The sequence below is a fragment of the Acromyrmex echinatior genome, chromosome 6, assembly GCF_024713525.1.
Source record: "Acromyrmex echinatior isolate Ae372 chromosome 6, ASM2471352v2, whole genome shotgun sequence".
Taxonomy (NCBI): domain Eukaryota; kingdom Metazoa; phylum Arthropoda; class Insecta; order Hymenoptera; family Formicidae; genus Acromyrmex; species Acromyrmex echinatior.
In genome coordinates, this window is record NC_141857.1 from 14,437,409 (window position 1) to 14,463,690 (window position 26,282).

The window sequence follows — 26,282 nt, forward strand, 5'->3', positions numbered from 1 at the left end:
GCCAAAAACCATAGTATGACACGCTCGCCTTACGCGCTACTCCGTGGACCTAGTCTTTCCATGCGCCGTTCTCGCATCATCTCTGTGTTCTGTTCGCAGAGACAACAGTGTGTTTCCTTTTCGGAAAATTTTTCGTATAATTTCGTTACGTAAGTGTACACTTGTTAGATGCTTGCAGAAGCGTCTTATATTTACCATCAGAAATAGAAAATTCGAATTCTTACTCTCATGAGTGATCGCAAGATCGATCGCGGGATGCAGATTCTTGTCATAGACCGCGCCTCGAGGGACCGAGAGATCCGTCGATCACCGTCTTAGCATGTTCCTGACCATGCTCACGAGGATTCACTCGAGCCATACGTAGCGATCCACGCTCGCACAACCAATCCCTTGAGGTTAAGTCGTCGATAGAAGGAATGTCGCAAGTATACGAGAATCTAGACTCTCATCTGCAGAGTAAAATGAGCGCTTCCTCCTGCCAATACGATCGCATAGCACCGAATAACCGACAGTCGCACGTAGCGACCAGAGCGTCGTACTAGGTACGCCCTCTTACCGACCAAATTCTTTACCACATTAGCGGTCGAGTGGAGTAGAGTGTGATTCCTTCTCCCGCAGAGCGGACACCGGGACTCTCCGGAGATGGAGACGAGCAGCAATCGAGTAGAATGGGCGCGACCTTTCCTCCCGCCAAGGGCGACAAAATTTCAGTAAATAGAGGACGTAACCGACGGTTTCTTCAGCCAAATATCTGTTGTTTTCTCGGTCATCTGCGCAACACTGTTTGTGGAGCAAGGCAATGACCCCTCAACTGCTGAGCGGTCGAGTTGAACATGGTTCCTCCCGAAATGGTATCAAGCGTTCGGATTTTTTAAAATCCAAATTTACCCCCGGATACCCATATGCTAACCTCCAATCTCTTCGGAGGTTTTTTTTTAACCATCCACGACATCCTTTGGAATTCTTGTACCAGATTTCATTCGGAAGAATAAGAGGCCCGACTACACGATGATGCCCTTTTTAGACTATAATCTAAATAGGGAGCTAGTGGATCTTATCTGTCATCCAAGAATCGATATTATCATTAAATAAAGATGAACGTTGTGTTTGGTAAGAAGTCTTGATCTTAAAAGAGCAATTGCTCTATAAGTGTCATTCGAGGACCAATTCCTCTCTCACGGTTCTTCCTTATTGAGAATTATACAATGAAAAACGATTCATCTTGAGTATATCTCTTGAAAGGCATCTATAGATCCTTTCAACATTAATAGCAAATTCGCCACTAGTGCGAATTTTTTCAGTGCCATTCGAACTGTATCAGTGTGTTAAGATTGCCGCATTTAGCAAATGAAAACTAACCCAGTGTAGTGCTAAATTTATATTCGGACCAACCGAATAAACTAAACGAGTTCAAGAAATGTTGCACTGATATTTCTAACAGTGCAATTTGGCATAGCACCAAAGTGGTTCTACACTCGCACCATGTCAGAACAGCATTAGAAGGTCGATGTATGCGTGCCGAAATCGCCATAAGTCAAAGACACTAGCAGACGGCCGCCAATGCTTTCATACACTCAATGTTCTCGAAATCTCGAATAGACACTTTCATCAAAGCCTCCGTGTGCTCGCACGAGCTGTTCGAGGTCCACTGCTACACAGACGTTGGCCGAGCTGAGCGAAATGTTAGACTATGCTGTTATAAATTTAATAAATTTTTCAGGGCGATGATCTTGCTACACGCTTATTCCAGAATTTATTAAATTGTGGACTGAGGACGCTCAGGTGATTATATCTCAAACAGATAGGTACATCAACTATCTAAATAGAAAGCTCCCTGTTACGTTATCACGAATTCTATCCCACGTCCAAATCACCAGTTCTCATCTGATCACTGCGACGTTGGCAAGATTAATGCTTGGAGGGGTGATTGTTTGGGAACATCATGTGAAGCTGACATGCAAATTATCGCATTATCGACAAGGCTTGCTAGCTATCTCCAAGAGTGATGGCATCCCAGCGCTTAAAAAGCTACTGAGTTCCCCAGTAGAGTCCGTTCTCTTTTACGCAGTAATACGACATTAAATAACTTACCAAGAGGGTTCTAAGATGGCCATGCGCTTTGCTGATGATTTACAAATGATAATCGTTTTACTTCATTTGAATTGATCCACAGAGATGTCGTTTTCGAGCATCTACTATCTCAATCGGTTCTCTCTTCTCAGTATGCTTGCCATGCAGTACGGTTTCTTATACTGCAGAACATTTGTGAGAGATAAAACCGTTTAGCCTGGTCGATGATCATAAAGATCCCCATTCACCTCTAACAGGATCTTGAATAATACAGGCCTGCCCTGATTCTAGTCAAGCCATCAGGATTAAAACAAGCAATTTCGATCGAGAACTTGATTCAGATACTTCTTCGAACAGTTAAGGCACGTTCCAGGGAAAGAGATGTATGCATGGCTGGTTCATAACCGACAAATCTTTGCTCAAAACAATGCCTCCCGTCGCTTCTCAGTGGAACTTCGTGATTGCGAGATTCTCAGAATTGTCAACACCAGAGCGTCTTATATAATAGATACGGTTCCTTCCAGTTTCCCACTTCACTGAGATCGATAAAACAAATTGGGTACTGAGATGAAAGTATAACCGCAATACTGTTTTTGCATCTTTTATCAGTCGACGACTGAGATGTATAATACTATCAGCAGCGACTCCAACCGAATTGGCTTCTTTATCAAATTCAACTATATACATGGTCCATTATAAAAGTAATGCGCATTTTCTGGGAAAAATAGATTTATTAATCGTAGCGGTACAAATGCTCAAATTCTTCAAAATACTCTCCCTCTGAATCAATACACTTGCGGAGACGTGTCTGCCACGCCTGGAAGGCACGCTGAAACTCCTCGACGGGAATGTCTCTTAGGAACGTTGTAACATGCTTTTGGATGTTTTCCACGGACTCCCAATGCTTTCCTTTCAGCTCTCTCTTCAGACGGGGAAACAAAAAAAAGTCGCACGGAGCCAAGTCGGGACTGTAAGGCGGCTGGGGGACCACCGGGGTGTTGCTCCGGGCCAGATAGTTGGCAACGATGAAGGCCGTGTGGCTGGGGGCATTATCATGGTGGAGCTTGATCTCGTCTTTGATGTCAGATTCTCCGTCACTATCCCATGTACCGCAAATGTGGACATGTTTAGGGTGTCAGCGATGTACTGGATGCTCAATCGACGGTCGGAACGCAAAACTTCGCACGATTCACGTTTTCGTCGGTTCTGGCCGTTGTTGGGCGTCCAGAACGGGGTTCGTCGGCGACCTCCTCCTGGCCCTCCTTGAACGCCTTGTGCCACCTCCCGGACTGTGACCTTGAAATGTAGTCGTCCTTGAAGGCCTCTTGAAGCATCTGGAATGTTTCGGTTGCATTCTTTCCAAGTCGCACGTAAAACTTGATGGCGTATCGCTGTTCAAGCGAACGCTCCATCGCGCCGTGTTACAAAGTCGAAAAACACACTTCACGCGGAGGCACGTCTTTCCACTCAGACTGCTCGGAGCAAACTGGCGACCGGCTGCCTTGGAAGGGCAGACCCCCCCACCACATTTCCCGACCCATTTTACCCCGCTGAGATGGATATTTGCGTCACAATAAAATCATGCGCATTACTTTCATAATGGACCCTGTAGATCGAACAATCGATGTTTTAACACTCTGCATTGTTGATTGGAATTTTACAGTCAATACCATGCACTTTTCTTTGAGTCTTCTGTTTCACATCTTCTGGGCCTTCTGTCATTCCATAACCAGGAAGATAACGACATTCAAATCTTCGCCCTCGTTACTCTTCGTCTTTTTCTAATCTTTAGAACTTTAGAAAAAGACGAAATAAGTTGAACCGAGATAAAAATTAATCTACATTGGAAACGGACATTAATCCGTTCCTCAGCGACATCTTATCGTTATCATATTAATCGTATATAGTTTTCTAAACTTTTTTGGGCTTACTAAGGAGAATAACATACGATCCCCAAGATTAACAACGTTCGTTCATAGATTCCCTCAAGGCCCACTGGTGGACGATTACATCCGCTTTGGGAAACTACAAGCCAAAATTCATGTCATGTTAGATCTTTTAAATAATAATCGAAATAATCGAAGAATGTGTATACATACATCATGTATGCATGCGTATACGTTACATCTAAAGTAGCTTCATTTTACTAAACTCGTGTTTCAATTCGGATCTAATTTACAGCGCCTAGTCACCCTTAGTTTCGGCTGATGAATCGCAAGACTGTTTGCTTCTAATTGTCGAATACTATATTAACACGTCTAGACCCTTGGACTTCATCTCATGTAACATTCCTATTCATCTCGTACTCATACAGAGAGAACACTTTCGCTCACAAAAAAAAAAAGAAATATTTTGATGCTCCAATTAGAATTATCGCTATTTTCTATAGCTGACGGAAATTTATGTAATGTACACATAGAATTTATAGCATAAATCTAAATTCTATTTCTGAACACAAAAAAAAGATTTACAAGAGAAAGTTTCACAACTGTCCGGAAACGATTTGATTCTCCATGAGATATGTTGTTAAACACGAAAATCGAAGAGATACATATTTTTTTACATGTGCGCTAACTCATGTTTAAGGGGTGAAACACCTCTTAAAAAAAAAACGATATTTTTCAGGTGAATATCATCGGAATTATAAAAGAGAGAAAAAAATTTTTAAACAAAAATACGGTTTCAAGAGTATCTTAAAGTTATAAATAAAAAAGTTTTGTTTATTTTTTTTGTTTAACAAAATATCTCTATCACTTATAATTTTCTTAAATTTTCAAATTTTTTTATACCAAATTAAAGATTATTTTTTTTAAGAATTCAATCATGTATAATAAAATTATATTACAACATATCATTTTCGATAATTAATTATTAACGCTTCCATATATACGTATATATGTAATCCATACTCATATGCGTAAGTAATTGTCGTCGGAAAAATATATCAAAATTTGAAAAGATGTCTTAAGTAAAATTTATATAGTTTTCTATATGCTTTATTATATATGTATTTAAATTTTATATACAATATATGTGTATATGTATGTATATGTATTTAGATTTTCTAAATATATAATATTTTTAAATACAAAGCACTACTATGGTCTGAATGTTAAGATGTTGAACGATTATATATAATCATATAAATGAATTAATTTTAGAAATGATAATTACGTGCCGATATGATTGTCGGACTTTCAACGCAATCAATCTGAAATATTAATAATCCCCACAAATTTAATCTTAAAAACCTGTAATAAACTTATTGCGAAAAATATTATCTCGGCCGAGAGACGAATCCGGATCTCTTGCATTCCATGCGAGCGTCCTAAGCTTTTAGACTACCGAGACCTACAGATTACAGTTTAGATTACAGTTTTTTAAGATTAAATTTAGGAAATTTGGGAGGATTTTTAATATTTCAGATTGGTTGTTGAAAGTCCGACAACCATATCGGCACGCAATTATCATTTCTGAAATTAATTCATTTATATAAATATATATAATAGTTCATCTTAACATTCAGACTGTAGTAGCGCTTCGTATTTAAAGTAATGTATTTAACATAAACGATCTTGTTTCCAATCTTATTGTTAATATTAAATTTTTAAGATGTACAGTAAGTCAAGTAAGATCGTGGTCGGCCTTACTCAAAGCTAATAAAAGATATCGTCCTAAATCTATCATGAATCCATAGAAGGCACCTTTGTCCTTGCACTATCAAGGAAAAAGTTGTCATTGAACTTTCTTAAGAGAATCATATTAAGCGCCATGAGTACCAAATACGCATCACGCTATGAAGCTGTGTTCCTCTGCACTCACCCAAAAATGTCACAATTAACGGCTGCTAAATATATGAAAAAGTCGAAATCATTCGTACAGAAGTGGGTGCAGCGATATAATGTGGCAAAAAATGTCGATGATTTGCCGGAACGTGGCTCGATATACTACAAAGTGAACAAAAAAGACGATAAAAAAATAGTGAAACTGTTTTCGCGGAATCCTGACTTAACACTGCGTTAAGGACAAGCAAAATTGAAGCAGAAAGGTTTAGATATATCGTACGAAACTATTCGAACCTATCTCAAAGCTAATAACATGAAATGGTGCAACATCACGCTGGTCGACCACGCTCTTACTGTATATACATATTAACTCTGTTATTATTTCTTTGATTTATGCCTAAATTCTAAATAAAATTGTTCGTAACATATTCTCGTAAGATTTATACAAATTTTGAAGTGTTTATATCTTTATACGATATTTTTACAGGTAGCTTTTTACTAACCATAAGATTTACAAGAAATTGTAAATATTTACGAATAATCATATGTCTTACAACACATACGCATAAAATTAGAATACTGGTAATAAGTTTTTACGAGTTTTATGAGAACAAGTTACGAGTTCTTACGATTCTGCTTAGAATTAACTATTATTGAATTGACCTATTAATTTTTTCTATGAATAAAAATAATTTCATTCCAAATTCACTCTTTTATAAAATTATTGTATAAGATTGAATCTTTAAAAAATAAATTTGCATAAAAAAATTGTTGCATTTAAAAATAGAGTCGTGATATTTTTCAAAGAAAAGCTAAGTTTTTTGAAATAGATGATAGGAATAACTGTGAACATCTTATTTACTTATCATTTGTGTAATAATTTCTAAATGTACTTAATAATGAAATAATTTCTAAATGTTTATATACAATAAATTTATATTTTGTATCGTTTACTCATTATGCATTACAATAATGATACTCGATGAAAAAATGTTTTAAAGATAATGACTTCTTGCATCATGAACATCTTACTACAGCTATAGGAGGTGTGTACAAAACATTCGTGCACTGAATTTTATTCTACCGACGTAGTGATGCTGTAAGCTTGTATAGTGGTGCAACGTCTCGGGGGAAGCGTGTCCTTAGTAAAAGTTAGGTGACGATCGAGTAAGATCTCTGTTTTTCGTGTCTGTTTTTATTGTAGTAACGTGCTTTGGATCATGTTAGTGGAATAGAGCGAGACGTTTTAACCGAGCAAAGGATCAACATCAAATTTCTCGTAAAACTTGGCAAAAACGGCTAGGAAATTCTTCAAATGTTGGAAATGGTGTATGGTGAGTCTGCCATGAAGCGTAGAAATGTGTATAAATAGTGTATAAATAGGTAAATCGGTTCAAGAAGGGAAGAGAGAGCGTCAATTACGACGCACAAGCAGGGCGCCCCTCAACATCACGTGTCGATGAGGATATTCAACGTGTTCACGATTTGGTAAAGGTAGAATTACCACTAGAATGATTGCAGAAAAACTTGGAATAAATAACGGTAGTGTTCAGACAATTTAAAAAAAGTTTTAAACATGCGGAAGCTGTGTGCAAAAATTGTTCCGAAAATTTTGACTGACGAGCAAAAACAAAGACTATTGCAATGATTAGATCGAAAATGCCCAAAATTCAAATTTTCCCCAAAGGGTGATAAATGACGGATGGAGAATCCTGGATTTACGAGTATGATTCTGAAATAAAAAGGCAGAGTGAAGAGTGGAAGCACCGTGGTTCGCCTCGCACCAAAAAAGCGCGCAAAAGTCGTACAAAAATCATGCTTATAGTTTTTTTTTCGATTTTCGTGGAGTTGTTCATCATGAATATGTTCAGTGAATCTATTAATGCAGAATTCTATGTTGAAATCTTAAAGCGTCTGCGTGAACGTGTGCAACGTACACGACCCGAATTGTTGTGGGCGGAGAACACATGAATTCTACATCAGGACAATGCTTTCGCACACCGCGTTCGTTACGCGCGAATTTTTGACCAAAAACAATATCACTACCATAGACCACTCTCCCTATTCACCTGATCTAACATCCTGTGACTTCTACCTATTCCCTAAAGTAAAAAATATCATGCGGGGTGAACATTTTGTAGCTGTTAATACCATAAAACGAAAAATGATGAAGCTCCTAAAGGAACTGACAAAGGAAAACATATAGCACTGCTTTCAGGAATGGGAGAAGCGTTGGACCAAAATGTTGTCCCAAGTGTATTCTATCAAGGGGAGACTACTTCGAGAGTGACCACATCCTCATTACAGAATAATTTAATTTGGATTTTTGGTGAACCGAGTGCACGAACTTTTTGTACATATTTTGTATTACTGCAACCTTCAATATCACACATTATTGAACTTTTTCGAAACAAAAAATCGAAACAAATTCTATTGGATTTTCAAATTCTTCTGGTCTTTTGTTTGTATAACCACTTTTGTTAAACCACGAATATTTAAATAAGTTATGATATTGCGGAGATGATTATATATCAGAGATTGTAATTTTATTATATTATTTCTTTTATGTAAATTTATATTACTTTCCAATAGAGTAAAACAATATCTGAAAATCTTTTTTTAGCAAAATTTTTCCAAATTCTAAATCCGTAAACATCTAATGGTTGTATTTTTCCTGTAGTGCCTTTCGATATAATCGTAGTAATATGTTTTTCTACTTGTGTTAAATCTGAAATAATATTAGGACAATGCCCAGTTCATGAATCGATAAGAACACTTTTAGAACCAATGTTTGGAAAATAAACTTCTTCTAACTATATTTTAAAATGATCTGTAAGAAATATAAATGTTAAATTAATAATTATTTGAGACTGTTATGAGATTCTTAAATAAAATATAAAATATATATAGAAATGACACAGATATTATAAATAATTTCATTATAATATTCCGTTTACGTAAATTTATATTTACTTTTTAATAGTAAAATAGTATCTGAAAATCTGTTGTAAAAGGAAATTTATTTAATTACCTGAAGTCATTTTACCAGATTTATATGCTTTCACAATAACATTTATTGTGTAAATAAGTACGACAATGAGATACGAGCAAATCAATAAGTACTCGTGTTTCAAGACAGGCGACGTTGTTGACGCAAGTTGACATTACCATCGTGTACTACCATCTTTCAAACGATGCCATACAAAATTTCAGAGTGATTCATGCAATAGTCTTGATTTGACAGCAATTCGTAGTGAGCATGTTTGATGTTTTCCGATACAATGGAAAAAGAGCAATCCGATCCGTGATTCGTTTCTTATTTTTGGGTGGAAAAACGTGCGAAGAAATAAAAACAAAGTTGGATGCCATCTATGGAAATTCTTCATCATCTATGACAACAGTCAGATATTGGTTCAACGAATTCAAACGTGGTCGTTCGTCTGTTTTTGAGGAGCGCCCAGGCCGCTCGGCAGGTGTGGTTATTGAGGAAATCGTTGAAAAAGTTCATGACAGTCCGACATGATTCTCGCTAATCACCGAACGAAAGTGCAAAGTAGCAGAGGCGTACAGCATTCAATATTTTGCATGATAACTTGGGAATGAAAAAGCTGTCGGCCCGATGGGTGCTCACAATGCACCGACTCACTCCTCCGCAGTCGCCACAGCAAAATTGGTCGAATTGCGCTACGAATTGGTGCCGCATCCGTATTCTCCGGATTTAGCCCTCTGTGACTTCTTCTTGTTTCCAAACTTGAAAAAAATGGCTCGATGAAAAGAAATTCACGTCGAATGAGGAAGTCATCGCCGAAACAGAGGACTATTTTGTAGAGTTCGACAAATCATATTTTTCTGAGGGGTTAAAAAAATGGCAGAAGCATTGGGAAAAGTATATCTATTCTAAAAGGAGATTACATTTAAAAATAAAAAAAAATTTTGTGAAAAGCTTGCGTCTTCATTACTAACATGGCTACTTATTGATTTGCCCTCGTAAATGGCTAATAAGAGTCAGAAAACATAAAAAAATCTCCATTCGTTTAACATCAGTATAATTGAAAATAGATATAATAAACAAAAATTGTAGAAAATAAGAAAGTTGAAACGCTACAAAATACAATACTAAATACATATATAATACATATTTCGACTTTATATTTAGGCCTTCTTCAGATGTACAATAAATTCCGGTGCAGTAAAAATTATTATTCAAAGATTAAGAAAACGACTGTTTCATTACATAATTAGATGAGTGTTAAAACAGAGAAACGGAAAATTGCTCGTCAAGCGATTGATTGACCGATTGCGAAAATTTCTCGTTGTTCTAGTGAGAATATAAAGAAACACCGTTATATATATAAATTATCAAAAAGTTTTTTAAACAAGCATAATACGTCTTTCTGATAAAAACTCACCTCAGAGTCCAACAATTGTTGAAAAAATGTTAATATTTAAAAAAATCATCAAATTTATATGTCAAAAGAAGTAAAAAATTAATATCACATCTGTGTGTTAAAAATTAATATCACATCTGTGTGTTATATTCAATATATAAAATAAAGAATAAAGAAAACCAACATTGTCGACGAATTCAACTGTACTGTAATAAATCTTGGCAATGCAAAATCAAACATTGTTTATTATCGGAATATATGATTTATGAAGATATTTTGTGTCTGTCTGTAGGTTAAGACTATTACTCTGTTTTTAATATTAAGCATCTCTTAGACAAGGCGTTTATTGTATACAAGTTCTTCATCCAAGATTTGACTGTTGTTCGAATCAAAATCATGACCCAATTGCGATCGATGATCTATTATTACCGATTTAGAGCTGGTGTTTCATCGTATATGATTTCGATGATCTGAAATTCGCGTTTTCAGCTTCCTCCTCGTTGCACGTAAGATGCATCATTACATTCTTGGAATGCCAACGTGAGCCTTGCAGTCTACTTCATCAGGGCGAGGAGCAGCCTGATACTGAGCTGTTCCTCTAGGCTCTTCCTTTTTATATATTACGCTGTTTGTTGAAGATAGGGAGTAGGAGGTGGGAGTAGGTGGGAAGAGGGGAGGAGGAGAAGAGGTGGTGGAATTTGGTTGGTCTTCAATAATCGGTCTTTCATATTTTATTTATGTTGTAGCCATTATCTCTATTTAGATTATTAGGGTGTTTTTGTATCTCTATAGCATCTCTATATTTTCTTGGAAAGTATGATGTAACGTTGGCTATCGTGATCGCTTTGTTAAACAGTATTTGGTATCCTGTTTCGATGTTATGTTCTGATAATGCCGACTACGTGGCGTGTTTTAGCATGACACGTTAGTGTTCTTTTATCCGTAGGTTACCATTCTCTTGATTTCTCCAATGTATACTTACCCGCAGGAACAAGGTATTTGTATACTCCTGCGGAGCTGAGTGGAGGTCTTTGGTAAGATTTTGATTTAGGATTCTTAAGATTTATCCTATCTTTTTGGATGGTTTGAAGATAGTTCGGATATTGTGTTTGTTTAATATCCTGCCAATCCGATTTGTTCCTTTGACATATGAGAGAAAAGATAGAATCCTATCATCTAGTGTCAGAGACTGTTGTCTTATTTGAATGTTTATTGATCATCTTGGTTATGTCTTTTTTGTCGTGTCCGTTTTTATGTAACTAGTTTTAGGTGGTTGAGTTCTGTCTTGCAGATGTTCTTGTCAGAAATAGTGAAAGCTCTATGTACCAGTGAGTTGATTACTGACTGTTTTTGTGTTGGGTGATGGCGCGAATCGGCATGTAAGTATCTGTGTGTGTTGGTTTTCTGTATACTTGATGACCTAAGGTTGCCGTCGGTTTTCTTAGAGACAAAAACATCTAGGAAAGGAAGTTTTCCATTTTCCTCTATGTCTATAGTAAAGCGGATATTTAGATGTTGTCTGTTGAAAAAAATAAGGAATTTACGGAGTTCGGTTCTGCCATGTCTCCATATCACGAATGTGTCGTCCACATAACGGAACCAAACTTCTGGTTTTTTCGGTGTTTTTCCGAGGGCTTCTTTTTCAAAGTGCTCCATGAAGATGTTGGCGACTACAGAAGAAATGGGCGAGCTCATCGCTGCTCCTGAAGTTTGTTCGTAAAATTGGTTGTTATAGGAGAAGTAAGTAGTTGTTAAGCAGTGCTCTATTAGCGGGACGAGATCGGAGGGGATTTCATGTGAGGTTTTTATTATGTTTATTGTGTCTTTTATTGGGACTTGTGTGAAAAAGGATTCTACGTCGAAGCTTACGAGTAAATCTGTAGGACGTAGTCGGATTTTTTGGATTTTTTTGTATGAAGTCCGTTGAGGATTGAGTGAGAGTCTTCATGGCTTGTTCGTATGTAATACGATCTAGGGTTTGTCAGATGTCATGTCGTATCATGGCGGATAGGAACAGATGGAGTTTAAAAGTTTTATGGGAGATCTGGGCTATTTGTCCTCTGAAAGACAGAAACAGAAATATACAAACCTTGTCCCTCACAATCCTCTCTACTTAATGTCAAAAATTTATCCAACAAAGACCTGTCTCAAGACACTATATTTGCGCTTGCCAAAGGCCCGAACTTCGCAGTGGCATCTAAAAAAGTTCCAAAAGAAGAGATTATCAGCCAAATAGAATCTACTATCAGAACAAGTACATATCTGCAGACAGGTAACCAATATCCTTTCCAAAGCCAAACCTCCTTCATCAGACAAGAGAGATTGGCCCTCCAAGACCTGAACAGAGATACAGACATCATCGTGCTTCCAGCCAACAAAGGCAAGATGACAGTAATCATGAATACATCAGATTACAAAAAGAAGATAAAGAATTCTCTTGAACAAAATGTATAAAAATCTTGACAAAGATTCAATCAATATAATCGCACAGAACACCAAGATTATTGTGGACAAAAGCAACATTCTCAGTGACACTAAAACAACATTAAAACCTACAAATTCTCTTCCACCAAGATTGTACGGACTACCAAAAGTATACAAACCTAACATTCCTCTCAGACCGATTGTCAGCGCCATACACTATCCGACATACAACTTATTCCGTTTTCTAGCACAAACACTACAATCCCTCATTGGAAAATCCGAATCACACATAACCAACTCAACGGACTTCATACAAAAAATCCAAAAAATCCGACTACGTCCCACAGATTTACTCGTAAGCTTCGACGTAGAATCCTTTTTCACACAAGTCCCAATAAAAGACACAATAAACATAATAAAAACCTCACATGAAATCCCCTCCGATCTCGTCCCGCTAATAGAGCACTGCTTAACAACTACTTACTTCTCCTATAACAACCAATTTTACGAACAAACTTCAGGAGCAGCGATGAGCTCGCCCATTTCTCCTGTAGTTACAACATCTTCATGGAGCACTTTGAAAAAGAAGCCCTCGGAAAAACACCGAAAAAACCAGAAGTTTGGTTCCGTTCTGTGGACGACACATTCGTGATATGGAGACATGACAGAGCCGAACATCGTAAATTCCTTATTTTTCTCAACAGACAACATCCAAATATCCGCTTTACTATAGACATAGAGGAAAACGGAAAACTCCCTTTCCTAGATGTTTTTATCTTTAAGAAAGCCGAGGGCACCCTAGGCTATCAAGTGTACAGAAAATTAACACACACAGACAGATACTTACATGCCGAGTCGCACCATCACCCAGCACAAAAACAGTCAGTAATCAACTCACTGGTACATAGAGCTTTCACTATCTCTGACAAAGAACATCTATAGACAGAACCATCTAAAACTAGCCTTACATAAAAACGGACTCGACAAAAAAGACATAATCAAGATAATCGATAAACATTCAAATAAGACAACAGCCTCTGACTCAACTAGACGATAGGATCCTATCTTTTCTCCCATATGTCAAAGGAACAGATCGGATACTAAACAAACAATATCCGAATTATCTTCAAACCACCCAAAAAGATAGGACAAATCTTAAGAATCCTAAATCAAAATCTTACCAAAAACCTCCACTCAGCTCTGCAGGAGCATACAAAATACCTTGTTCATGCGGACAAATATACATTGGAGAAACCGGGAGAATGATCAACCTACGGATAAAAGAATCAACGTGATGTCGGGTTAAAACACGCCACGCAGTCGGCATTATCAGAACATAACATCGAAACAGGACACCAAATACTGTTTGACAAAGCGATCACAATAGCCAACGTTACATCATACTTTCCAAGAAAGTATAGAGAAGCTATAGAGATACAAAAACACCCTAATAATTTAAATAGAGATAATAGCTACAATATATTGAGAGTACAAATTAGCTCGGTCCGTTTTACAAAAGATGGCTCTGGCTGTTGTGAATGGTTCATAGTGACAGCTGATTTTGGCGTTTTCAGAGAGGTTAGACATGTGCTAATAATAATCAGTTTATATCGCTTTGAGTTTCATACAAAAATCTTGATTTTTACTGTGTTTGAAATGTCGAATTTTGTGTTAACCAAGCAGCATTTGCGGGAGGTTCTAATTTTCTGCTTTAATTGGAAAAAAAGTGCAGCTGAAGCCCATCAAATGCTTGTCGAAGTTTATTGTGACACTGCTCCAACTGATAAATCATGTAGGGAATGGTTTCGACGTTTCAAGGATGGAGATTTCAGTGTTGAAGGCAAACCTTGCTCTGGACAGCCAAAAAAATTCGAAGACAAAGAATTAGAGGCATTACTCGAAGAAGATCAGAGTCAAACGCAAGAGGAGCTTGCAGAATCATTGGAAGTAACTCAACAAGCTGTTTCTGCATGATTGAGAGCCATGGGAATAATTCAAAAACAAGGAAATTGGGTGCCTTATGAATTGAAACCGAGAGACGTTGAAAGGAAATTTTTCACTTGCGAACAGCTGATTCAAAGACAACAAAGAAAAGGTTTTCTGCATCGGATTGTGACTGGAGATGAGAAGTGGATATTCTACGACAACCCCAAGAAGAAAAAATACTAGGCTAAGCCCGATCAATCATTGCCATCGACCTCAACATCAACGCCAAAGCCGAACATTCATGATTCGAAGATCATGCTCTATATCTGGCGGGACCAAAAGGGTGTTGTTTGCTATGAGCTGCTGAAACCTAGCGATTCCATTACGGTATCGGTATACAATTGATTCGTTTGAGCCGTGCATTGCGAGAAAAACGGCCAGAATACGAGCAAAGACATGATAAAGTTATTTTTCTTCATGACAACGCTCGGCCTCATGTCACAAAAGTAAAAAAATATTTGGAAAAATGGGATATTTTACCGCATCCGCCGTATTCTCCGGACATTGCTCCTTCTGATTACTGGTTGTTTCGAAGGATGCAGCACGATTTGGCAAGTCACCGGTTCACTTCTCCAAAATTGGATCGCCTCCAAAGACGAGTCATTTTTTCGAGATGGAATTTGAAAATTGACTGAGAGATGGGAAAAGTAGCCAGCGATGGACAATACTTTAATCTGTTCATTTTGTTTTGAAATAAATGCATTTTTGAATACAAAAAAACGGACCGAACTAATTTGTAATCTCAATTAATATGAAAGACCATTTTCCCGATTATTGAAGACCAACCAACTTCCACCACTTCTTCTCCCCCGTCTCTTCCCACTTATCCCACTTCAACAAGCTGCGTAATATATATAAAGGAAGGGCCTGGAGGAACAGCTCAGTATCAGGCTGCTCCTCGCTTTGATGAAGTGGATTGCAAGGCTCACGAAACGTTGGCATTCCAAGAATGGATTTAGACACGGAGAAAACCCGCAAAACACACAACATTTATATAGAAAGAAGCAGCCGTGTAAGTCTCAAGAATGCATCATTAGAGTTTATTTTATAAACAACATTAGACTTTGAGACAAAGTCCAAAGGGTCTTTATATACTTTGATAAATTTCTTTAATTTGTTTGTACTATAATAAGAGGCCTTGATATCATTTCTATTGAATTGTTTAAATTTTTCTGTTAAAATCGGTACATAGGGTACTATCAAGATAGATTAACTGATTTTTATTCTCTAAGTTGTTTGGTTCTAAACAACTTTTTTCGAGTGATATCCTTGATTCTATTATTAATGGTATCAAAAATGAACTTAAGCGGGAAATCGTTTTCTATCAAAATGTTTATAATAAGAGTAATGTTTTTTGCATGAAAAATAGGATCCGACAACAAAAAAACTTTGTCCACTAAATTAAAAATTATGCCTTTCTTTTGAGACCTCGGATGGTTGGAAAAATATTTAAAAATCTGAAAATGTGGGTGGATGATATCAGTCGGAAATCAAATGATTATTTTTAATAGATGGAAATATCTAGAAAATTTAATAAATTATCTCCAATTTTGGTAAATTGTAAACGAGGATGGAACGAATTGAACGCGCTGAAAAAACAATCCATCTTAGACACCGAAACCGTCGCGCATAAGTCGTCGACATATCGATAATAATAAAGTACAATATCCTCGAACAACATCAAAGCGGACCTTACCAATTTTTGCATTACCAAGTCCGCAACGATGGGAGACAGAGGAGAACCCAAGGGCGTACCAAAATTTTGTTTATAAATAGTGTTGCCAAATACAAAAAAAAGTCGAATCTAAAACAAACCTAAGTCAGAAATTCTGTTTTTGGAAGTGCATATTTTTTTTAAATGTAAGTCCAATTATCATTGATACAGTTCACTGCTAAGTCCATTGATATATTTGTGAATAGTGACACAACGTCTAGAGAAATTAATTTGTAATTTTCTTTGAAATAAATTCTTTTAAGTTTATTAACCAGTTGAAAACTTTAATATGACTCTTAGCTTTCGGTAAAGAATCGTATAAAATATTATGTAAAAAAGGAAGCCGAAACATGTAACGGATTATCAATGGACGAAACAATGATCCTAAAAGGGCAATTTGGTTTGTGAATTTTAGGAAGTGCATACGCCCTGAGAAGAGATGGCGCAAGGACTAGGTCCACGGAATAGTGCGCAAGATGGGCAAACGCTTTGGTTTTTGGCGATACTTTGAAAACTGTTGTCGAAGCATGCGCAGGCGCCCTATTACATAGTTATAACCATCCGGACAAAATTAGGGGCATAATTAGGATTGAACTTCATTTAGATAAGTTCGTTCAATCTCTTCGTTCAAAATCTAAAAATTTTTCAGCCACATGGCAGAACAAGGTAGATATAATCTGCAAAATTTGGAAGCAATACTGCAGTCCCTCAAACAAGACGATATACATTATATTTAAAATTATTAAAATTTTGAAAATTGACGTATCAGTTAGAGAAGTATTAACTCCTTTAAAAGAGAATATAAAAGTACGATATAATACACATATTTACAAGGCAGATAGTGGATGTACGCGGTTAAAGTATCCGAATTATTTGAAGCACATTTGTGATGAACATTGCTCTGGTTTATGCATACGATGTGCAACAATAATAGATTAGATCATCTTTTTGCCATTAATTTACTCTTAACTCTTAAAGAGATGCTGGAACAATGAATGGCTGAACTTGATCGAGATCGATAATACTTTTTTAAATTTCAAATTCGGTAATAGTAACATATTTCGCTCAGCATTCGTATACACATCATTTGCGAATCAATATAAATCTTTCTTTTTAAGCTTTTAATCTTAGTTTCGTAAACTTAATATTGTTTATTATTGTTTATATACGTAACACGCTTAATGCTGCGCTGCCGTTTGGTCCATACGAGCTATGAAACTTTTGTATTAAGGAAACAATTGCATCAGGTGACAGCTTTACGATTTGAAAAAAATGTAAATTTTTAACTTTCTTTTGGTTTTAGTGTGAAGTCTATTGCAATATCACCAAATTTTGTGTCTACTTTAATCCTGTGAAAGGATTTTTTATTTCATTCCGTAAATTCGGAGATTTATATCGATTTGCAAAGTCCCGATAATTTGGCCACTCCCCTTAACTTCGCGCTGAAAGTTTTTTAACAAATAGACAATATTTTTCTGTATACATATATTTAGTATTTTCATTTATTTTCCTTTTAAAAAAGATCGAACTTCAAGCTAACATAAAAAAATTTCTTTTTTTTTTTCAATTCAATTTCTAATAATTTTCTCTTACATAAGTAAAAACCAATATAAACAATTAAATTGTATTAATACAAAAACAAATATGATTAAATAAATAAAAAGTCGTTTTCCAAAAATCTGTTTAAAAAAATCTTATTTTCCATCATCAAAGTAAATCTTTCGTATAATTTGAATTTCATCATTGAATTTCCCACAAAATTTCCCATAGAAAACACATATTTTAACTTATTTTTGTTCTACATTTTCATAACAAAATTAACATTAAATTAACATTAAAAATTAACATTTAAAAACGCAATTGCCAAATTCGCATCAGAGTGGAAGTTACGGATGCGCGGTTGGGATATGGAATTTAATGGGGGTTAATTTTTTGATAATCATACCTTAATACTTTTATGAACAGAATAATAAGATAAATCAATTAGTGGAAAAAAAGCACAATGCTTATTTAAAAAAATTATTCATAGTATTTTTTTAAAACAATTATGTGTTTTCTTTCCATCAATTGATTCATCTCATTATTTTGTTCATGAAAGTATTAAATATGATTATCAAAAAATTAATAGTTTATGAGTTATTTAACATTTTATGTCAATAAATACCAGAATAAAATATAAAATATCTCGTAAACTATTGATTTTTTAATATCACTATCATAATACTTTTATATTCAGAATAATTAGAAGAATCATATTGTTTGAGATCGGTAATTCGAAAGAAAAGCAAGAATTCTTTCAGTCGATCGACATTAATTGTCATTGAACGCATGCACAAATTGAGCTCGTGATTTCATCTCAAACATGATTTTAATCCTCGTTAAAATCATCAAATTCGTCGTTCTTTGTTCTTTTTAAAAAACAATTCGTTACACGCAAACAAGTTGTCGTTACCGGCAACGGACAATCGAAGGTTCTAGAACAATTCAATTCGCGCACGCGAGCGCCGCGCTCCGACGAATACGTCACGCGCTGTCACCAATCCCACGCACGGATTTTCTGTCGCGCATGACTGTTACGTTGAACGTCGCTAGAAAAGAATCCAAAGCGCCAATCAATTTTGTACACCTAATGCCACGTAATAATTACGATTGTGGCAAATTTTTATTGGATTTTTCCCAAAAGGGAAAGCTCAGGCCGAAAGCAATAAATGCTTCGATCTCGCCGTCCTCCTTCTTACTTCCAAAAGGTTCTTAGAGTTCTTAGAGTCATAATCTCGCTTCGTAAAATCGCCGTGCTAACCGTTTAGTGAAATCGCTATAAACCGAAACTTTCGAGAAGCGTCGAGAAAAATCGCCGAGATTTTCCATCACCGCGATTCCAAACTCAATTTGGAAAAGGTGACCGCATTTAATATTCTGTTAATCTAATCTTTAATTAATTATATCTTTTGACTTTGTAACTGAATATATTAAAGAAATTCTTTTGTTAAATTACAAAGAAACTGAGTTGATTTTACTGTCGTGCATCATACCAGCCGTGCGCCGAACTCTCACTCGAATTTTTCCGCGCGGTGCGCTCTCGCACACATATTGTGTAAAAAAATCAATTTCATTTAAAAAAGTAGAAGTGACTTTAAAGTCTAAAAAAATGACCTTGAGAAAAATTTTTTGCTCATTATAATATTTGTCCCTTCGAATCGAACAACTTTCTCTGTTGGTATTTTCTCGTATCATTAAATACAACGGAAACATTTTAGATGATTAAGTTAGAGAAAACACCCTGTGTATGATAGGCATATACTATACACATATTCTATATGTAAAACAATATATATATATATATATATATATATATATATATATTTACAGAGTCTCATTTGAAGCTTTGGACGTAATTATCTCCCAAATTATTCTCTATGATTCCATTTAGAAGAATAAAGGTCATTTTGAAATCTTGAGCACGTTCACTTTTAGCAAGGATTTGTGACCATCAAAAGATATTTCGCTCTTAAATTAAGTTCTACTTGAAATACTTTTTGGAATAACAAATTGTTTGGGAAATAATAGCGTCCGAAGCTTCAAATGTGATATCTTGCGTACATGTGTGCGTGCTACTTTTATTATATTTTCCGATGTTCAGAATTCAGAATGTGCAGATTTCAGAAAATATTATGATAAAAAATATATATAAACATATATAAATGTATTAAAAAACATATATAAACAAAAAAACATAAAAAAGAGGAAAAATACATAAATCAGCACAACAGAGGCAATTTTGTTAGAGGTTGTAGTTATTATTTTTCAAAAACGATAGTAAACAAGCCATCAATTAATTTTCAAAACAATGAACCTAACATGAATCTATTCGCTTCATTACAAATTCGAAAGGATCGATTACCTGAGAAAGTAATCGTTAACGAAGTCAGGATGCTCGTCAAGCCAAGCCTCCATACGGGCGTATTCTGGATCGTACGCTGTCCAAGTCGAGGAATAATAACCGCCGCCGCCGCCACCACTGTTTCCATCCTGCACCTGTTGCAGCATATTTTGACTCGCTACGCCGCTCTGGACGCCCTGTATTCCTTGTACGCAAGGACCCGCCGTTTCCGCCGTCATCCTCGGCTCCTCGATGCTCCGCAAGTGCAGGCCTGCATTTTTGCCACATTTTATTCGTTAATTATGCGAATTTAACAATCTTATTAAACATAATGAATCAGTCAAATAGAAGTAGAAAATTATATTTCACATTTATTATTTTTATACTAAAAGAAGGATAATTTAAAATCATGTCTTTAATTTGGGACAAAATTTGAGACGCATTGTAAAATGGGGAACAAAGAGTTAAAACTTTCGTATAGTCGGATTCTTATTATTTATATTCAGAAAGTTTAGGACTTTTCAGATATCATGAAAAACATTTATTCATGATTATTCACTGAAATCCTACAAATCCTACAAATTCTAATAAAAATCTAAAAATAAAAATGCCTCAAAGATAGATCTCGCGCACAAGAATTTGCATTTCAATGATTTATTCGTTTATGAAAGAATGAACTTGCTTCAATAGTCTGTACGAGCATTGACAAACATTCCATTTCTTATTGGTATATCAAATAAGGCTGCGTTCAGAAACGTTATCCGAGTGCATCTGTATATCGTTTTATCCTTGTTGTTCACCTAACGTTAAACAAGAATAAGATGATGAGGATAATATTAATTTCCGAAAGCAGCCCGTTCGTTTCTGTTCTATATTGTGAAATATTCGTTCACAATCATTTGTTCTCGCTAGTTTGACTTGCATAGTATTTCTTTTTATTCTTTACCATATCCCTAACTTTCGGAGTTTACCGTCGTATATACACATACATGTGAAGGTAAAAGCATTAGATGCCGATCAATTCTGGATCACTTTTTATATTTAAATAATTATAATATTTTGCTGTAAATAATACATCCCTACTGAAAAGATCATGTCACAATATCATTTAATTTTTTTAAATTTGACAACTATAAAATCACATAATCGATAAAATTATTTCTGATATCATGTAATTTTTCAAATTACGGTATTTAAAATAATTTTACTGATTTGGAATAATTCGTTACATGATTCGCATGTTTTAATTACATGATTTCATCATGCAACTATGTGACGTAATTTTTTTCAGTAGGGATATCATAAGATTAATATTTGTTATTTAATATTTGTTTTATCTTTTTCAAGTGTCAATTAATTTATTAGAAACAACGCTATACATTTTATTGATGGCATTGACTATTTAAATGTGTAAGGTTAACTAACGTATGTAGCTTTAAAAAATTCAAAGTTTAATACATGTATCATAAGAATTGTTTTTCTCATAGTTTTTAGTAGATAGTAAATAGCATTAAATTTCATAGAAAAAAACCAACGTTATGCTTAATTGAGATTAAATATGTCCGCACGTGTTTATTTAATCACTACGTTATAACGATATTTTTATTGCGTTTTATTATAAAAATGTTTAAAAACTTGTTAAATCTTACAAATGATGCCATCCCAAAAAAATTTATTTATTTTAGGATAATTTTTTAATAAAGTAACCGAAAAAAAATTTGGGATGCCTCACTTACCCAAAATTACAAATATCTGCATAATTTGGATAAAATATTAAAACTACATATCTTAATGAAGTAGTATGAATATACGATAATAAATCAAGAGCTACATCTTCAGCGAACGAAAACAAGATGAGATTATTATAATTACAATATGTTATTGGCTATGAGGAATAAAATTCGATACAATATAAATTCAGAGCTGTTATAGCTTAGTTGGTCGCTGTTTATTTATTAATATGATATAATCATGAAATCGATTAAACAGATTTAAATGTTTCGATCATAAATATGATCTTTTCAATGAATAAATTAATGAATAACTATATTCATATGTCAATCAATAATATAAAATTCGCATGTTAACAGTATAATCTTACGCTCCTAAGTCTTTTATCTATTATATTGTCAGTATTGTGATGTGTCTTTTCAGTTTGGCATCCTATTTCATGGTGTGTCGAGTTATAAAATTTGTAGACTCAGATGAATAGAGAAATCGCAGTTTCCAAAGTTTTCTAAGGATGTTCCAATATTCCGTTTTTTTTTGTAAATAATTATAACTTTATTAATAATTGTTACATAGAAACAAAATTTATAGAAAATATTTGTACTCACGTTCGAATTGATTAACCGCTTAGGGAAATTATCAATAATGGCAATAAGTTTCTCAATGGTAATGTTGTTCCATACCTTACTTAATGATTTTTTAACTTAATTAACAGACTTATGATTAATTGCACAAAAAAAACTCTGGCACAAAAAAAACTCCATAATAGATCACACAGAATAATCCATTGGATTAAGGTCTGCTGAATTGAGAAGTCAATCCTGTTTGTCCCAAATTTTCGAAAACAATGTTTTGCAGATTTCAATAATTTTCTGAATATTTATAATTAACTGAACCGATTGTCATGAAACTCAGCACGATTGTTTACATTTATACGAATTACCTGGCAATAATAATCTATGTGGCGGATTTTATAAGATACTGTTCTATACCGTTAAATGAAAAGACAGATAATATTGGAAGACCCTGTATATGATATAATTATGAGTGTTAGACTTTTACTAGACTAAATTATAATTATGATAAGAATATTTGTGATTCCAATGTTCACAGAATTTTTCGTTGGTCTTAAAATATTTGTAACCTTCCTTTTTGACAGCACATTAATAAATGATGTTTTATAGTGTAACTCTGTATGTCTGTTTTTGGTAGTGAGCATAAAATTATGTGCGGAACAAAAGATCCATGATGGGGAGGTAAACGTTCGGCAATCGTTCTGTATCCATTTATTTAGACTTTCAATTTGTTTTTTAATGTATACCATTTCATAAATAGATCTTTTTACATAAGAGAGCTCGTTGTCTAGAATTTTTATGTTTTCCCAGTCAAATGTATAATTTTGGAAGATTCTATGTTCAGAAATTATTGAGTATGTTCCCTTTTTACTGGTTCTTCAACCAGTATAACGTCACAATAGTGCACTGCTGCAGCCGTTCCAAAATTACTGTGATACTGCCAGCATTACTGTAACGTCGTATTTCGGAACGGCTTTGTAGTAGATTAGCAGTAATGTAAACAGACATGGATAAACGTACTAAATTAAAATTATCAATAAATTTTGAACAGCAGCGATAGTTCTTCCAAAATGAACTAATTATATTGGGATTATCAATTCAAGTAGTTTGACCTCGTGTTAAAAACTGTATGGACACAGTTAATGAATATTCAGATGTGGAATTTAAGAGTCATTTTCTATAAAATGAATATATGTACATCTTCTGCAGTTAAATATAATGTATATATATTTTTATTTCCTGGATCGAATATTTCGACGCGTTATGCTTTTTTAAGTGATGCCATTGCACTGTAACTGCTTCACCTCGAAAGCCGCAGTAGTCGCAGTGATAATATGGCTACCATGACATCATTGAACTAATCGCAGCGTAGTAATAGCGGAACAATTTTTCAGTATTGCCAGTACTGGCAGTGTATATCGGAACACACCCTGAGGGAGAACCACTTTTTTTGTTAATGTCGTTTTGATGTTGTTTTATTTTCGTGCCTAGTTGTCTTTTAATTTGTCCCACGTATGTGGCTTCACAATCTTGGCATTCAATTCCGCAAACTATTTCACATTTATTCACTTTGTCAACCATGTCTTTGCCTGTTTTAATAAATCAGTTTAGTTTATAAGGTATTGTGAATGTGATTTGCATACTAATTTTGTTAGCTATGATAGATAATTTGTTGTGACTTCTTTAATGTATGGGATAGTGAAGATTTTTTTTTATAGATTTCTCTGTATCATTTATTCGTTTATTTATTGATTTTTTATTAAAATAATATTTGTATCTTTCGTTTATAATTTTAAAAATAAAATATATAAGGTAACTATTTTGTAATAAAGAATGTTTATCATTTCATGAAGTAAGTTTTTAAGTAAAAAGAGGATGAGGTATGGATTTGATCTGATCTAACATTCCCATGATAATTTCTTTTTTATGAGAAATTGGGTGATGGGAATTGTAGTTTAGGTTCAGTCAGATGAAGTGACTTTTTTATATATAAATCAAATATGATATTGTTGCTTTCTCTAATCAAATTGACATCTATGTACGTGACTGTTAATTTCAATTTCCATCATAAATTTTAGTCGCTTATGTACAGAATTAAATATTTCTATCGTTTCATTATTACAATCGTTGGAAATTGCCAACAAGATGTCGTCAATATATTTATAAAAAAATGATACGTTAAATGATAAAAAAATCTGCTGATCGCCAATGTCTTTACATCCTGCGTTACAATGTCAACAATTATGGAGAAGAGAGACGAGCCCATTAAAACTCCGAAAATTTGTTTATAGTGTTATTGTTCATGAAATAAGTGGATTGAAGTATTATATTTACTCTAATTTTGAATTCATTTAATAAAATATTTGGGTTTCTTAATATACTTGGCCATCTTTTCTCAATACTGATGATAGGTCTGTTGGTACATTGGTGTAAAGAGATACCATATCCAATGAACTCTATCCAATGAATATCGCATTGTGTAATTTCATGTTTTTCAATTCATTGACTAATTGTGCGCTGCTTTTTTTTTACGAATTTTATATTGTATTATTGACATGCAAATATAGTTACTCATTAATTTATTCATTGAAAAAAGCCACATTTATGATCGAAATGTTTAAATCTATTTAATCGATTTCATGATTATATCATATTAATAAATAAACAAAAATCATCAACCAACTAGGTTATAATAGCTCTGAATTTATATTATTGTACCAAAATGAGATTATGTTTACTTTTTGAGATTGAATTTATATGCAAGTATATGTATGTGCAAATATCTCTCCAGAATGATCTATTACCTTTTTGTGACCATTAAAATCGTAATTTTTTTAAACTATTATAGTCTCGATTTTGAAAAAATCTAAGATTTATATACAATAAGATTTGTACAGTCGATCAAAAAAGCGTTTGCGAGCCTTATCTGTTGCTAAATTATACTTGAAAGGTTACATTTTCAACATCTTTTTTTTTCTCTTATTTCATCGTTAACTTATCGTATTTTTGCATACGTCAATTTCGATACTTCAATTTCATACACCCAATTAAAGGATAACACCCAAAGAAAACCATCAAAATAAATGGTTTTATTATATAAAATTAATTAAATATGTTTTATTGCTAAAATAATACTATTGATTTGCAACATTTTCTGAAATACACACGACAAAATTATAATTAAAAAAAACGCTTTCTCTCTCATTTAGGAATTAATTTTTTTTAAGCGTCCATCCATTCAATCTCATACCCTTTCCAACGGTGCTTAACCTTTGCAATTACGTAAGGGAACTGCTGCTTCGATGATCCAAGAATGTTAATATATAACTGTGATATATCTCAATAGGGCTTCAACATCTTTAAGACTGTGTGAAACATCTTTTTGCCAATCTTTATCTAAGCTGCGTTCGGAAATATCATCTGAGTGCCCTTGTGTTTCATCTTATCTTTGTTTCATATTGGATAAACAATAAGGATAAAACGATATATGAGGGCACTCGGATGATTTCCGCAATCTAAATAGTTTGTCAAAAAGATGTTTCATGCATATAGTTAAAATATATTTCTTTCATAAATGAATCTATCGGCGCATCTATATTCAATGTTTCAGCGTTAATTCTCAATCATAAAGATTAACATTCAAGTGACTCTTACATTCAATTTTAAAAATAACACTCAAAGGTCTAACATTTAAGTTTAACATTTAAGTTTTACATTAATCTATTGAGTGTT

The 26,282-nt window shown here is 34.3% G+C and overlaps 1 protein-coding gene across 6 annotated transcripts in view; it reads right to left on the bottom strand.

Moving 5' to 3' along the window:
* Positions 1–26,282, bottom strand: part of LOC105144031 (dual 3',5'-cyclic-AMP and -GMP phosphodiesterase 11) — a 234,137-nt gene that overhangs the window by 55,925 nt on the left and 151,930 nt on the right. For all 6 annotated transcript variants that reach the window (XR_845839.2, XM_087406851.1, XM_087406850.1 and 3 more), the window contains one exon: positions 20,269–20,518. Coding sequence is in view for 5 of the 6 variants with exons in the window: in XM_087406851.1 (XP_087262977.1) it covers positions 20,269–20,518 (250 nt within the window). In the remaining variant the exon portion in view is untranslated. The remainder of the gene's footprint in view (positions 1–20,268; positions 20,519–26,282) is intronic.